The sequence below is a fragment of the Falco naumanni genome, chromosome 12 (assembly GCF_017639655.2).
Source record: "Falco naumanni isolate bFalNau1 chromosome 12, bFalNau1.pat, whole genome shotgun sequence".
NCBI lineage: Eukaryota > Metazoa > Chordata > Aves > Falconiformes > Falconidae > Falco > Falco naumanni.
Window position 1 is genome coordinate 28,608,140 of NC_054065.1, and position 15,595 is coordinate 28,623,734.

The 15,595-nt window shown below is 48.6% G+C and overlaps 2 protein-coding genes across 2 annotated transcripts in view; one reads left to right on the forward strand and one right to left on the reverse strand.

The window, feature by feature from the left end:
- The window catches only part of CAPN14 (calpain 14), an 89,304-nt gene that overhangs the window by 12,326 nt on the left and 61,383 nt on the right, over positions 1-15,595 (forward strand). The gene's annotated exons all lie outside the window — the stretch shown is intronic.
- Positions 12,604-15,595, reverse strand: part of EHD3 (EH domain containing 3) — a 31,750-nt gene continuing 28,758 nt past the window's right edge. The window contains exon 6 of the mRNA XM_040611538.1: positions 12,604-14,668. Coding sequence (XP_040467472.1) covers positions 14,141-14,668 — 528 coding nt within the window. The 3' untranslated portion in view covers positions 12,604-14,140. The remainder of the gene's footprint in view (positions 14,669-15,595) is intronic.

A 15,595-nucleotide genomic window follows, 5' to 3' on the forward strand; every position in this document is an offset into this window, starting at 1 on the left:
ATAACCACGTAGGCACCGAATTCCCAAGAAGGCAGATTTGCTGCAAAAACAGGAATCCCTTATCGGGCGGCAGGAAATTCTATTTTTACATGAAGTTCAGATTAAAAATAAAAGGGAAAGATAGACACCGCGGGTGCCAGCTGAAATTAAACCTTGAGCTTCTCCCCTGCTGGTTGGCTCCTGCTGCTCGCCTGATTGAGGAACCGATGGTGAACACCAAGGAGCCCATTGTCACCAGCTGCTCTTGGTGGGATTTGCTCTGCTATGGTGCGTTTCTCCTCCCAGCGAGCTTTGAGTGTGGCTTAGATAAACCACCTTGGACCACTCCTGTGTCTTGAGCAAGTGGGAAGAGGCTCTTCAGTGTCTTCTTCATGTGGCTCCTTGACATATTTCTGAGCCAAAGTCTTCAGTTTCTGACTGCTTGGTGAGCTGCCCTGACCTACACTCAGCTCAAGCCTTTCTTTGAACAAAATTTCTGGATCCAGGTGGTCCAACATGATGTACTCATGCATCACGTGGGTTCGTCTCGCTCAAGTGATTCCACCATTGCTAGCTTTGCTCTGCTCCTCTGCAAGGGATGGACCAGCACATCTGGTCTGTATTTTGAGCATCGCTTTACGAAGTTCCTTGTGATCCTCAGTAATGAAACAAGCCCTGAACCACAGTCCCCAAATCGCTTCCTTCCCTGCAGTCCAACACTGAAAAGCAGCTGCCAAAACAGCGCTGTGGCCGTGTGTTTTCATTACGGCTGTGATTTGTACAACAGACACGGCCCGTTTGCAGCCAGGCTTTTGCTGTTCGGCACCTGAGGGCTCTTCCAGCTGGAGCTGCTCTCAGGGCTTTCCTCTGGGCTGCACCAGCTTCACCGGCAGGGTGGCAAGTCCCACAGGGACCGTCGGTGGCGAAGGTGGCCCTGTGGCACCCTGCCAGCAGCTCTGTCGGGCAGCTCGGTGCAGGCTTAGCTGTACAGGGCCTTGGACTAAAAGGCTTTTTGCTTGGCTTGCAAAAAGCAATTAAGATGTATCCAGAAGAGTCACCTCGTAAAATAAATGCATGAGGTGCACATCTCCTGACTAACCACATTTTTTTTTTATATATATATATATACATCTATATGTATGTATGAGTACAATCTACCTCCTGCCTTTCAAATGTCTGTAGAAAGCAGGAGGGCTTTTGAGCTCGGGTGGGGGCTCTTTGCACCACCACAGGGTTTCCAGCTGGGTGAGAGATGCCCAAACACCACAGAGGGCTAAACCCAGCTCTTCAGGGGCTGCAGAGGCAGCAGGACACCTCCAGCTCACTTCATTGTCACGAGGTCAGGGACGAGTGCTTTGGGGCTCAGAGGACCAGCAGCACGGGAGCACAGCCTGTAAACGTTGCCGCAGCCCAGAGAAGCAGCGGGAGGAATGCAAAAGGCAGGCAGAGATGATAAACTGCACGTGCAAGTCCAATGTTTTGACGCTCAACAGGAGCAATGGAGCCAATGTTTTGAGGTGGAGGGCCTCAGCCACCGCTTGCCCTGGGGGAGCCACCACCAGCTGTGCCCAGGCTGACCCTACACAACTGTCCCCAACAGCTCCTCCGATTTGCCTGTTCTGAGAGGGGGCATGGCAAAAGCACGTGGTGACCTTTTTGTGCAGCAAAGCTTTGCCCTGAGCCTTTGGCTACAACATACACCCTGAAAGGTTGTTTGGCTTGGGAGAGGTGCTTGAGGGCGCTTGCAGCCTTCACCAGGAGAAGAAAGCCCAGAAAAATTGACTGGGGCAGCCTGAGTTAGCTAGAGCCCTGGAAATGCTCAGCAAAGGCTTGGCTGGCCAGGTGAACAGGAGTCGGAGAGCAGAATTTCTTTCACCTGAGCTGGTCTCCTCCTACTTAACACAATTACAGGCAGGTTGGAAAGGCTGGGGAGAGAAGAGTGGTGTTGGGATGCTGCTGAGAGACAGGTTGTGCCATTGGAAGAGCCTTTGGAGAGCAGGTAGGGAAGGAGAAGGGGGGAGGGTGAATGATGACAATATATTTGGTGCTGGTTTTGGATGCTCTTGGATGCTCAGGGTTGGTGGAAGCTGCCTGGGTTGGTGGTTCAGCCACAGGGTCTTTTTTAGAAGATGGCTTTTTGATTGTGGAGATGGTAGGGATGCAGTACCTGTTGCTGCTTGGGTTTGTGGCTGGCCTGGTCAGCTGTGTGTGTTGAAATTCAATGTTGTGGCATCGTTTGCTTTGCCTGTTGGCTTGTGCGCTGCAGCAGGCGTGTGGGAAGAGCCCTTGCCAACCTTGCTAGCTACTGGGGGCAAGAAATTAAACTGTGTTGGGCAACCTCGTGTGTGAATTACCACATGTGGCTTACGTGCAGTGGAAAATGGATGTCTAAAAGCCCACAACAATGTAAGTCTGTGATCTCTGCTATGTTGTGTAAGTTACTTCTTGCTTCTGTAAGATGAAGTGGTGAAATCTGGCTTAAAGGAAAAGTGATGTGAAAAGGTGCCTGGTCTGATTTGGGAAAAACTACCGATCAAAGGGCTGCTCTTCCTCCGTGGAGTGCTCTCTATTTTGAGTTTCACTCTGTACAATTATCTTGCTTATGCATAAAAGGTTTTGCTTTGCATGGTACCACCTTGCTGTTTTGCCCCCTTGAAACCACTGTCACAACTGTCCAGGCTGCTCCTGTGCTGCAGAAGATGGGGGGCTCTGCCACTGCCTTCGCCCTTCCCAGGGGCAGGGGCCGCCTACCAGAGGATAAATGGAGCATTTAAATATGTTTTTACTTCATCTTCTGGAATATACTGAACTTTTAGCTATCTATACTTTGTTGAATCGAGTGCATGCAGTGATTTTTTTTTTTCCCTTTCTGAAGAAGAAAGGTTTGTGGGGCCATGAAAACAGAGGTGCATGTGAATGCCTTCGGGCTGGGACTGGGGTGGGGGGAAAATCTTCCACCAAAAGCCCCCTGGGCAGGGCAGCACTTACAGGGGGGGCAACTGAAAGGTACCCCTTTCTCTGATACAGCCTGTTTAGCCCAGGTAGAGGAGCAATGGTCTGACCCCAGTAATCAGGAATAGTGGGTCTGGGAGGTGCGGTGAGGTGATGGAGAGGAGAGGGCTTCCCACAGAGGCCATTGGGATCCCCGGGCAGCTGCGAACACAGGGCAATCTGCTCGGGAGTGCTCGGTGGTGACTTTGGGCCTTCAGGTGAAAGCCTGTGTCTGAGATCCCCACGGGAATATAGGGCAGGCTGGCAGCGAGCAGAAATAGTCGCCCACCTGGTGGCTTTCCTCAAGCACGCGTATGTGCCCCAACGTGACGGAGGTCGTGCCGCCCCCAGTGAGACCAGTAAATGCAGAGCTCGTGTCCCTCCAGGTTTCAGCTGCTTCTGCCTGTGCTAGAAACAGTGAGTGCTGCTAGAGGCGGTGCGGAATGCAGAACCCGAGAGAGCGCGGGGGAGGACCAAAGGTGTGTGCCGAAGCCGATCCATCATCCCCAAGCGGCGATGGACTCTGCACGCTCCTCTCGCCCGCTGCCTCAGCTGACGCACTCAGGTTTCTTGGACCTGGTCCCCATTTCTCATTCAGCAAAACAGAACGGATTTTGCAATACAATGTGTTTGGGGGAGGAGGAAAAAAAACCAACCAAAACCTGTCAGTCCTTCCTTTCTGAGATGTTTGAGAGAGTCAGTTTTTATCAGGGGGGAAAAAAATAAAAAATACAAAAAACCAACCCAAAACTCAAAACAGGAAACTCTTATCAGCTTGCCAGGAAGCTCTATTGCTTTGTGGAAGTGTTACGCTACGGTCATTGCTACTTTCAGTAGCTGTTTGTGAGTAATTTATGGCTTTAAGATGGGCGTCAATCTTCCATGCAAGCAGGGGAGAGGCCCTAAAGCTGGAAGGGGTAGTGGTAGGAGCGGAGGGTGGAGGGGAAATACCAAGGAACAGGATTTGTATTATCTTACTACATATATTTACAACGATAAGATTTTCATTGTCTTCTATGGTAAATTATGATCCTGTTTTTGTTCTGTATTTGGATCAGGAAACAACAAACCTATGCCTTCAAAAAAATGCCCAGGCTTCGTCTTAGTGACTGTTATTCAGCAGAAGTAATTGAGGGACTCGGGATGATATGTAATTTCTTGGCAGGGGAATTCTGAAATTATTGCCTTATGAAATTCTGTGTGCTCGTATTCCAAATGTGTGCAGGTGTCTCTGTGCAACTAAATATATATATATAAAACTTCTAGTGAGGTTGGCTGGTGCTTTTTCATGCCCCAGTTTTGGTGTGCCCATCTCTAACACAGAGGTCTTGTTCATGCCCAGAAGTAATTTCTTTTAAAATAGTGTTCGTCCAAAGTGCCTTTGGATTAACAACAAAAAAAAAAAGTGATATGCAAGGTAGTAAAAAGTATCTGAAAACTCTGTGTGCGTGTGTTATATATAGAGCTCAGGAGCTTACAATTCGAATCTGCTGGGTAGTTGTGCTGAACAGTGCTGGCTCCTTGCCCATTATTTCCTTTTATTTTGCTTTTTTTTTTTTTTTTTTGTCCCTGGTGTATCTGTTCAAGTGCTCTGTGGATTGCTGTCACCCAACATTATGGCCATCTTTCCAACAGAGCTATTTCATGTCCTGCGAGCTGTACTGGGCAGACCTGATGCGAAGAAGGAAGCCCAGTGCTTCTGCCAGGTTATCGGCTTTGTCGCCTTGACTGCTGACTAAAGTGCTTGTTTTATCTTTTAATTTGTGCTGGCAAATCTCTTTTGCTTAAAAACAACAATTAAACTTTTGTCTGGAAAGCTGAGCTTCTGGACCATGAAGGAAAAAGGGAATTTCTGAGTACGTAACCCATGACCAGCTCTCGTAAAGGCGGTTTGGCAGCGGGGGGCGTGCGGGGGAGCCGGGCCAGTATCCCAGTTAAGCTCGCTGGGTGCCACCAGCCGTGCAGAGCCCGGTTCTGTGGGCGCCTGAGCTCTGGCCTGGCATTTAGCAATGCACCGTGGTGTGACCAGGCTTTGGGAGTGTGGGGAGCGATGGGTTTTCCCGGGAGCAATGCATTTCTCTGCACGGCTTGGGCTCCTTCTCGGCTGCAGGAGCCCCTGTGAAAGCAGCATCGGCGAGGTTGAAGATCTCCATCCATCTGTCTCGTAACAGATAACGAGCACGCTTTGAAAACTGGCTTCTGGACCGATACCTCTCTCTGAAATGGATACTTAAATAGAAAGTTCAACTTCCCCCCCCTCCCCAGTTTCTAAATGATGCTCTTGAACCTCGTGGCACAGAGCGCCCTGGGTTCAGCATGTCGGCATCCAGCGCTTCTGGGAAGGAGGGTGGTTCCATTGCTCCGGGTCTCTGGGCAGGCGGAGGTGCAGCATAATGACCGTGCTCGTGTGTGAACTCATTTTTCCCCTTTAATATGCACTTATCTTTCTAATAGCGCATTTGAAGACATTTGTCTGGAACCCAGTAAGCAGTGGCCTTTTTCTCTCCTTGGATCACACTCGGTGTTTGCAGTAGCACTTTGTTAGGAAGTAAATAGCTGTTTGCTGGGGCTGAAAAAAAAAAAAAAATAAAAAAAAATCCCTCTTCCTCTCCTTGTACCTTATCTCGTCTTCCTGGGCAAAAGTCAAGAGCCTCTTTCTTTCCCCCCACCCCTTCCCTCTTGGATATACAATCGGATACAAATGATCCAAGGGCTATGACATGCCAGGTATTTTGCACACTCATCTCTGGGAAGCTGATAACAGCAGCCTGGTTTTCTTGGAAATGGCCTCTTGGCCTGCGCACTCTTGCTGGAGTCAGCAGCCGCTTGCGGGGCCGGGGGGTGCTCCGCTCCCTCACCCCTCCCGTGAGGCGCTTGGGGGCAGGCGGGGAGGTTGCATCTCGGTGCCTCAAGAATAATTAATGCTGTTAGCTCATTAGTAGGTCTGGTGGCTTAATTGCAAACCTCCATCCAGGGTGGTGGGGTCCTTAAAAAGTATTTTCTCAGACAAAGGAGGGGGGAAAATTGGACTGAGAAAAGATCTGACCAGCTGTGGAGCTGGTGGGAAGCCAGGTCTGAGCATCCTCTGTCTCCAGGTGCTGAGGTGAGCCTGCAAGCCCCGTGTCATCCTGACCCTGGCAGGCTTTCCATGTAAATCACAGCTCGGACACTCATGTCCGCAGCAAGATGCTGTATGAGTAAATACCCTTCTGGGGAGAGGGGAAGGGCTGCAGCCGGCTCGGCGTGTGGGGGGACCGTGCCAGCTTCTGTTTGTAACCGTCCTCCTGAAAGGAAGTGGTGAAAGGCCGCCAGCCCGTCCTTATTTCTGTGAAATGAAGTGAAATGAGTGAGGCGACCCATCGGAAGCAGATCATTAGAAATATTCGTGACCTTATGTGATCCCTACAGGGCTGGGATAGAGGCTGCTGGAAAGGGTAACGTGTCCTCGTTTGTCACATTAGCAGTATATCATCTCCTGCTCTGCAGGGCTTAGTTCTCTCCCCTGTGAAGGAGAGACCCACGTTTCCTGCTGGATGTGGAGTAGCCACTCCAGGATGGTCGGGCAGACCCTCCACAGAGGCATGACCTGCTTTCAACACATTCTACTTGTACCAGCCTGCATGGATGTGGCACCTTGACCAACTCCCAGGAGCTTCTCCTTATCTCCTGGTCCCACCTCTGACCCCCTTGGGCTCCCTTCATGCCCGTGGCAGCTTCTCCTGAAGGCTGAGCTTGGAAACCACCTCAGCTGTGTTGCTTTGGGACCTGGCACGGACTGGCTTTCTTCAGGGGGCCGCAGGACAAGGGCCACCACTCTTGCCCGTCTCAGAAGGTCTTTGGCGTGTCAGGATAAGCACTTTTCTTGACCTCCTTCCCGCTACCTGTGTAGGTTAGAGGGAGATCTGTACGTCCCCAAAGCCCTAGTGGGAGGAAAAGGAGGACAGAGAAGCCTCGAGAAGAGAAATCGCTATGAAAAACCACACAGAAGGCCTGTAACTGCTCCTTCCAGGTTCTCGTGGGAGATATGGGGCTCTGACCTTGGGTGTGTATGGAAATGCTGCCAAGGCTGAGATGATGTGATGCTTCTGGGGTTTGTCTGAGCTGTGTAGAGGACTGAGTGAGAGGGAAAAACTATTCAAGCCTAGATTTTGCTGCTTTATAGGCAGCACGTGGTCTCTTCTCTGTGCTTTTCTACTGAAGTGCCTGAGGCTTGGCAGAGTCTCCTCCCCAACATCCCCTCTCCTCATAGACATGGGAACGTAGCTTGGAAGGCTGGGAAAGTACTGCAGGTGAAGGGCTGGAGCAATTGAATCGGCAGAGTTTTTCCTCTGAATTACTTATCCTCGAGAATTACTTAAGGAAAGTAATTCTGCCAGACCTCGCTGCCTCATCAGCCACCTCGCCTGCAAAGTGTTTTTGGGGAAAAATCCAAAATGACCGAACCCCCCACCACCATAAAGGTCACATGGTTGCACAGGCAGCTTTGAGACCATCAGTTGTCCATGGACTGCAGTGTGCTCCCTGTAGGCCTGGATGTTTACAAGGCAATCGGCCACTTTTGTTGCGTGGCATTGCTGTACTGGACGGCTGCAACTGGTAAGGCGGAGGACCTGTGCGGCTCTGTGACGAGCTAACTGCTGGCCGTAGCATGGACTGCCTACCTTGGGCTGAAGCAGGTCTGAACCAGAGCTTAAGAATGTGGTCCCAATGAATCATCAGTATTTTATCCATGTATTGATCAGGATTCCCTCTGAGACCTGGGCTGACATTCACCACTTGCGTAACTCTTATTCTGTCAAGACCTCTGTCCTCTCCTGTGCATGCAAAGCATCTCCGGGCAGTAAAACTTCTTTCTCAATTGCTCTTCTAGTTGCTGGATTATCTAGTGGCCTGGAAGAGCCTACAAAGTTCCAGACCAGCATTAAATGGCAACCACTAGAACATATCCTTTCCCCTTCCAAGGCTGCTCAGTTTCAGATGGAAGAGTCCGGTGTTGCGTGGCTCAGCGGGAAGTTTTAGGTGTGCTTTGCAAACCGATGTTGGTGACGGCTGGTGGGACCCTGGGAAGCATGCCACCATTTTTTATAGTTTAGTTTGCAAGCTGTGATTTCTTGGCAGAAAGGATGGTCATGGGTCTGCTCTTATCCCTTTGGCATCCCTGAGTCATTAAAATGATGATGATATTAATTGGGGAACTAATCTTCATTTGTGGTAAACGGCATGGGTTTCCTAGTTTGCCAAGTGTCTAGTCCACACTAGAACTGGATCGGTGGGTGCTATTGGTCGCTATGGCTGCTTAAACTGCTTATGATCTTTCTGTGTCTATAAAGGAATTAAAACTCCTAATTGGCATATGAAGGAACTTTTTACTGAGGGATTGGGTCCTTCCACCTAACCAAGGAGCAATTTTGCTTTTGAGAATTTAACATACCCGTTAGCTGCCAGCTGGGAGCCCAGCTGAGCAGTGCGGTACACACTGGAGTTGCCTTTGCTGTGTGATATACAGCATTTAAAGCTGGTGGGATGCAGACGATGCCCCCTTGCCTGTTTTGTGAACGGCTTCAGCATGGTCGGCAGGAAACAAGCTCTTATTTTGATACCTTTCCATTGTCTTTAGGAAAAAAGCTGCTGAAAACTAACAGCTGAGGGAGTTAAGTGGCCGGAGAGCTTTCCCTGGGAGCCGTGCTCTCTTCTGGACTCTGTGCTCCCAGCACCTTATAGGGACCTTCTGTGACCGCCACCGTGCTGATAAATGCGTAGGGTGGTAGACTGAGTGGGGGGTAAAAGCTTTTTAGAGTTTTGGGTTGGCGTTTGCTTGCAGTGATCTTGTGCGGTGTAAGGAGAAGAATTCTGTGCATAAGCCCTTTGTTTGCCCGTGCAGCAGCGGAGGCAAGGAGGACAGTATAATCCGGGACCTATAAATATCTCCCACGTCCGTGTCTTTGGAAGACGTTAATGGAGCCCTTGCTGGTGCTTGTTTACACAACACGTAACTAGCTGGAGAAGAGCCCATTTCAAACCTAGCAACTCGTACAGTGTTTGAGGGGTTCCTGGCCAGCGGAGGCATGGGCGCAACGGGCACGCTGCGGAGAACGTGCGCTGTGCTCACCAGGCACTTCTGTCCCTTTGGGCAGAGAGGAACTGTTTCGAAGCACATTTGTCCTGCTTTCAATACCGGCTTTGTCACGCTACCTGCGGTGCCCAAAGGGACTGGAAAGCTACCCAGCCATTGACCTGCCTGCACTAGCCGTGAACTTATGCTGGGTTTCCAGACTTAGCCTTGTTTACCCCCACCCTTGCACAGACTTGGAAGAGGAGGGAAAGGCTCATAAGCACAAGGAAGGAAAGGGAAAGACCAGAAAATAATAGGTGCTGTATTATGAAAACTTCACAAAATATCTCGGGTGTTATAGTCAAGCTGCTCCTCTGGAATAACTCAATGCTGTTCTCCATGAGTGTTCCCAAACACCCACCTGTCAACCTTTGAAGCACTTGAGGGCTTCTGAGCCTAGGAGGGTGTTAAACCATGTCCTTTGATTTGCTGAAGCCTAAATGGGGGGTTACCTAATCCCTCTTCCCACATCTTGTCCCTATAGTAAGAGAAAGATTGAGATAAACAGTAGCAGAGGAGGAAGCGGTCAGTGATGCAAGAGGTATAGCGTGTTCTGAGGTGAATCCTGGAGCAGCTTGCCCTGGTTCCTGCTGGGCTTGAGGAACAGTCACTCTGTGCAAGGTCAGCTGGCCCATCACTCTGTGTCCCCCACCAAAGGTTGCTGTCAGATGGACAAAGCATTAAGGCATAACCAGGACAGCAAGTTGAAAGAAGTTTCCAGGCCTGAATCTGAATTTTATTGTTGTATGAAATTTATGAAGGAACTTAAGATGATGGAAAAACTGATTCTAACCTTCCCTGTTTGATTAAAAATCCCTCTGAGCTCCAGCACGCTGGCTAAATTCCAGCTCACAGAAGTAATTGCCTTTTCCTAAACTATGTACCTCCTGCCAAATCTTATTCGGGGAACTCGGTGTAATTACTATCCTTCCCCTTCAAATAAATGGTTGTACAGCACTGTTGATCCAATCTGCCTGTCATGTTCTATAGTAGAGAGAACTTAATTTTTCAACTAACTCATATAGCATGTAGGTACAGATTTTTCCTCTCTAAACCCTTCCCAGAAAGGAAGAGAAAAGAAAGACCAAATGCAGCTCCTTCTAGAGGAAAGAGAAAGGGATTCCTTGTTCTTCTGACCTTGTGGAAGCTCTTCCGTCCGAGGATGGGTAGAGAGGGGCAGGAGGGGATCAGGAGTGAGCGATACTGGCATGTTCATGTGATAATCCCCCACCCACGGGCATGAGCAGATGAATAGGTTCCTCTGTGTAATGTCGTGGGGAAACCTTGTCCAGTAATTGAGAGCTGCCCTGAGGAAAAGGCAGCTCTGTGGGACGCGGGTGATCGCCTTTGGGTGCGTGCCTCAATGAAGCGGCCAGAATGCCCACAAGCCAGAGGGTTGTGTGGGCAGCCTGGGGTCCTGGTGGGCTGGAGAAGTCACGTATTTGCTGCAGATGTGAGAAACGGGACAGGTGGCTGGGATTGCCCAAATAGCTGTAACTCTGCAGGGAAATGAAAAGGGGAAAAAAACCAAAAAAAGGGTGCGGGGGTGTGCAGCTGCCGTCTGTGGGAAGGGGGTGGAGGAAATGTATGCATTCAGGGCCACGCTGGAGAGTCGGGCTGCTGTGCTTTTGTACAGAGAACTTCAGGGCGCTTGAGATTTGGTGTGGGGTTGTTGGTTGGTTGGTTTGGTTTGTGCGTTTGGTGTGTTGTGGGTATTTGTAGGTTTTTTGTTTTGGGTTTTTTTGGGTGTTTTTTTTTTTTTTAAGCTTCCTGAAGACCTTAGCAAAAATGAAATGTGCTGCCTAAACTTACCTGAGTATGGAGGACTGCTCGTAAACTGCCTCGCTGCAGCCTCTCAAGTTGCTGTCCCCTCTGTGACAGGGTTGCTTTGTCCCCTGCCTTGTTGCTGAACGTCAGTGCAATCACGTTAAGTAACTCCGAGCTGATCACTAAAATGCTCATGTTGGTTTTCCCCCTCCAACACGACTGGGGAAGTTGCACTCTTGACAGCGCAAGTGGTTTCTAAGCGAGTGTCGAAAGAACCCCCCCCACGCCACAGTGCTGCGGTGGTGTTCTGTGCACTGGAGCTGTGCTGACAGGGTGTCGCTCCCGAGTGAAGCCTGCCCAGGCACCCCAGAGGCTGCCGTGGGGAGACGGGGAGCAGGAGCCTCAGCATGATGCGCAGAGGCAGGAGCTGCGGCAGGTGCTGTAGTGCTGGCATGCCCTAGCTGTGGTGTGGGGGGTGAACGCCGCTGCCAGTGACACAGAGAATCTCTTGCTGTCTTCTGTTTAAGAGCAAACTTTTTTTTTTTTTGAGATGGCTAAAGCACCATTGCTGTCCGTGCGATGAAAAGTAAACTACTACACGCTTTAACAACAGGCTAGTGGTTTGGTTTGTGAACTTGTATGCCCAAACAAGCAAACACAGGCGGCTTTGTGCCCTGAAAGCTGTCTGATACGTACTACAATGAATTTTTGGCCAAGCAGCTTGCCGGTGTGTACTGGAAAAAGACTAATAGGCCTTACCTTCTGCTGTCCCCTTTGAGAGAACCAGTAATTTTCTGCTTTTTAAAAAAAAGTGTTAAATTTTAGCATGATACAACTGGCACGAGCGGACATCAGAAAACCATGCCTGCACAGTGGTAGGGCTGATCCAGGGTGCTCTGTTCAGCCTCAGCCTGGAGTCAGATGGATGCGAATTCCACAGCAAAACCTGGACAGCATTAGCATACTGCACACTGTAACGCCTGTTAACCCAGGGGTTACTGGGTAATTGAACTGGAGTGACATTCAGTCTGCTGACTTTTCTCTAAATTTGCATTTATTGGTTCTTGCTCTCCACCCTACGATTTCCTCTCGCCTCTCTCATCCTGTGCAATGCCGTACGGAAACCCTGCCAGCCACTGCCGCTCACAGCCTTTATCCCCCAGCACCACCCTAACTGCTCTCACTGCCTTAGTTGGTGCATCTCACTGTCCCTTTCTGGGGACAATGATCACTGTAATGAACATGTAAAGAAAGGGCGATGAAAACGGAAGTAAAATTAAAGCCAGCAAGATTTAAGACTAAGGTTTTTTTGTGTTCTTTCCAGATCTTGATAAATCTGTAGCATTCCCATCTGTGACTGGCAGGAGGAAACTCTTTCAATATATTCCTTTCCCTATATATGAAATAATAATTGAATATGAATGAAATAAATAATAAAAAAATGAAATAATGAAGTATTTCTTTGGTTGTTACTTCTGTCCTACGTTGAACAAAGCGAATCGTGGGTACAATTCCACTTGCTTCAGCAAGTGTCAAGGTCGTGATTAGGCTGCCCGAAGAGAAAGGAGACACTGGGTATGTTGCCCAGCCATTCAGCAGTGCACACCCGACTCTGGCAAGCCTGATCTGTACATGCACGTTTGGGAAATGTGCTAAGAATCATTTCCTCATTCTGTTGCGTGTGAAAATGAGCTGCTTTTTTTTTTTTCTTTTCAGCTGCACTTCATTTTGCCATGTAAAGAAATAGACAGATCTGGCCTTTCTTTTTTTAATAATGTTTTAGGACCAGGGTACAAAAAAGGTTAATGCATTAATTCTTAAGACAGGTGATAAATGTACTGCAATAAGCACATCCTACATACACAGAATATATTTCTCTATAGAATATGAACACAGAGATATAAAATAAGTTATACTTGTCTTGGTTTTTCATCACAGTAGGAGCTCAGCTTATATAAAGTGACAACAGGAATTGGAACAACACGCTGCTCCAGAGCAACAACAAAACCCAGAAGAGTGCCTGTGAGTGTGTGTGTGTGTGTTTGGGAAATAAAACAGGAAATCAAGGGATTTCTGCCAAAATCAAGTCTTGGAAACAAAAATTTCATAGAGCGTGAACGAGCAGGGGAAGGTCTCTTGGCTCAGGGTAGGGGTTCTGGAGGGAATCGAGTGTTACTGTTTGGTGAGGAGAGTGGGTGAAGGCTGTCAACATCTCCGCTACACCTGTCGGGGACACAGGCAGTAGAGCAAGCTCTGCCACTGCCCCACCGAGTTCTCTGCTGTTATGGACCATCTACCTGACAGTGCGGGGTTCCTATCTTTACAGAAAGAATGGGACTTAGCAGCTTTCACTGTGCAAGGTGAGAATAAACTTATCACTTCGCAGGAATGATAACCACCACCATTGTTCAGAGGGAAAACACTATCCACCAGTTGTGAAAGACTCAGTGAGCCTGGGAGTGGTACTCCTCCCTCCCAGCCCACCTGATGTCTACCTCTAGTGCCCCCTCCTTCTGTTCCCCTTGTGGGGGTGGTTCTCTTGGCTGTGCCTGCAGAACAAATCTCCCCCAGGGACTGAATGGGAGGTAGAGAGGACTGGAAATCCTTAGTGCTTGTCCCACAGTGAACAATGAGGAGCTCCAGTTGTCCAGTTCAAAGCTGTTTCAGATTTTATTTATTATTTTTTTCTTTAAGGACAGGGAAACATTTGTAAAATTTGCATCTAACAGTGAATCAAGGTTCCTAAAATTCTGACCTCTGGGGTTTAGTATCTAGTATTTTAGTGTGGGCTTATATTCATTAGGAAGTACTCTTTTTAGTTTGGCCAATAGCTTGGAGAACTTGTAGTTTCCTCTTCCCCATCAAGATCTCAGTCTCCTGAGGTTTGCGAGACCCATTAAACAGCAGAAGGTGCAGCCAAAGCTCAGGAGCGATACTGGCAGTTAGGAGATTTCTATCTGTGCCTACCCCACTCTCAAAACCATGCAGCCCACTTCAGGTTTTTCTTCTATTCCCTTATTATCACTTAACAGATTCTGTTAGTCTCAACATCCTTTCTTTACCTTCATCTTTACAGACTACACATGAGAAAGCAGGGACATTACACTGGAAGAGTTAATTGCATATTATCACGAAGAAGATTGGACCTTTTTGTTCTGCTTTTGTTTGTTTTCTTCATACAGCAAAATAAGTACAAATCCAAAGGTGATCTCACATCTAAAGTATAATTTAAGTAAACATGTTTTTCTAGATCTTTTTTTCCCCCCTTCCCTCTGCCCTGTAACCTTCCTTTCACTCTGTTATTTTCCTTTTGGATGGAGGGAGGAGATGGGAAGGGAGCTCATTTGGCAGCTCATGACCTTCCAACTTGACTTTAATGAGATGATTCGCCAAGGCAAACTCCTCATCATCCAGCATGCCATCTTTGTCGATGTCAGCCAGTTTCCATATCTTGCCCAGCACCGTGTTGGGCAGCTTAGACCTTACCATCTCCTTCTTTGCATTGGCACCAGTTATTTTACCATCAACAGGTGACAGTGTGTAGAAGATCTCATCATACATGGGCTTGTCCCTGGCCACCACCCACTCAGCATCATCGATCCCTTCACCAGCGCCTTCGCCGTAGCCATGGCCGAATGGACCATGCAAGGTGCCCTCAAAGGCTCCTCCCTTCACCATCTGCGTTGGCCGCTGCGACTCTTCCTGGCGTACGAGCACCATGAGCTGGGCGATGTCATTAGCCAGCATGTCTTCCACAGTCTCCAGCAGCTTGCTCTTCAGTGGCTGGAACTTGCTAAAATCCTGGGCTTGCAACTGATCCTTAAAGTGGGACAACATAGCAAGAGGTGAGTGACATGGCCATGCACAGTGCAGTGACAGTGTAGAGTGGGATGCCTGTCTCCTGTCGGGCTCAGAGCCCTGCTATTGCAGGGGAAGAGTGGGGAGCTCAGCGCTCCCTCCTCTGATAGCCCTGCTCCTCAGCATGTGATGGGGTCTCCCTGGCTGGCCTTGCTCTTACTTAAATCCTCTTTAGGTCCTACAGAAAATGACCTTCTCAGCTTACAAAGAGGGGCTGACATGGTACAGAGAGGGGACGTAGTTTACTTGTGATGGCCATATGCAAGTAAGACTCCTTTCCAAGCCACACAGAAGCAATCTCCTTGAAGACCAAATTGTTCAAGACAAACTGGTTATGCAGCTCTTGCTACATCTTGCAGCCAGTGCTCTGCATTCCCTCCCACTCTGTACTCTGGGAAGGAGATGTGCATCTCTCTGATGCCATAAAGACAGCAGCACATCTGTAAAGAGGTGAGCACGTCTTTACAGCATGGCTCAGTTTCTGTAATTTTCACAGCTAAGCAAATTGCTTTGAGCAGGGCCTGCAGATAATACCTGCAAAATAACCCACAGCTTTATCCTTTACCTTCTACTTGATAAATCTAGACTACTCACTCCTACTGGATTGGAATGTTACGTTTAAATGCTTAAACACACATTTTTAACTAGCAGCGAATGGGATCTTCTATTGGACACACTCTATAGATCCCATTCCCAAGAACTTACAGAAAATATACTTTTAAAAAAGAGCAAATGTTGTGTTTTCCATATGAAGCTAGTAATGACTTCAACAGCTAGCAGCAACTCGGAACAGGTTTCTGCCTGGACTGAAGCCACACAGCAATGTATCAGTGTCCAGCATTGTTTGAATATACAATACAAGGCTCTGATCCAAGGCCCTTTGAAGTC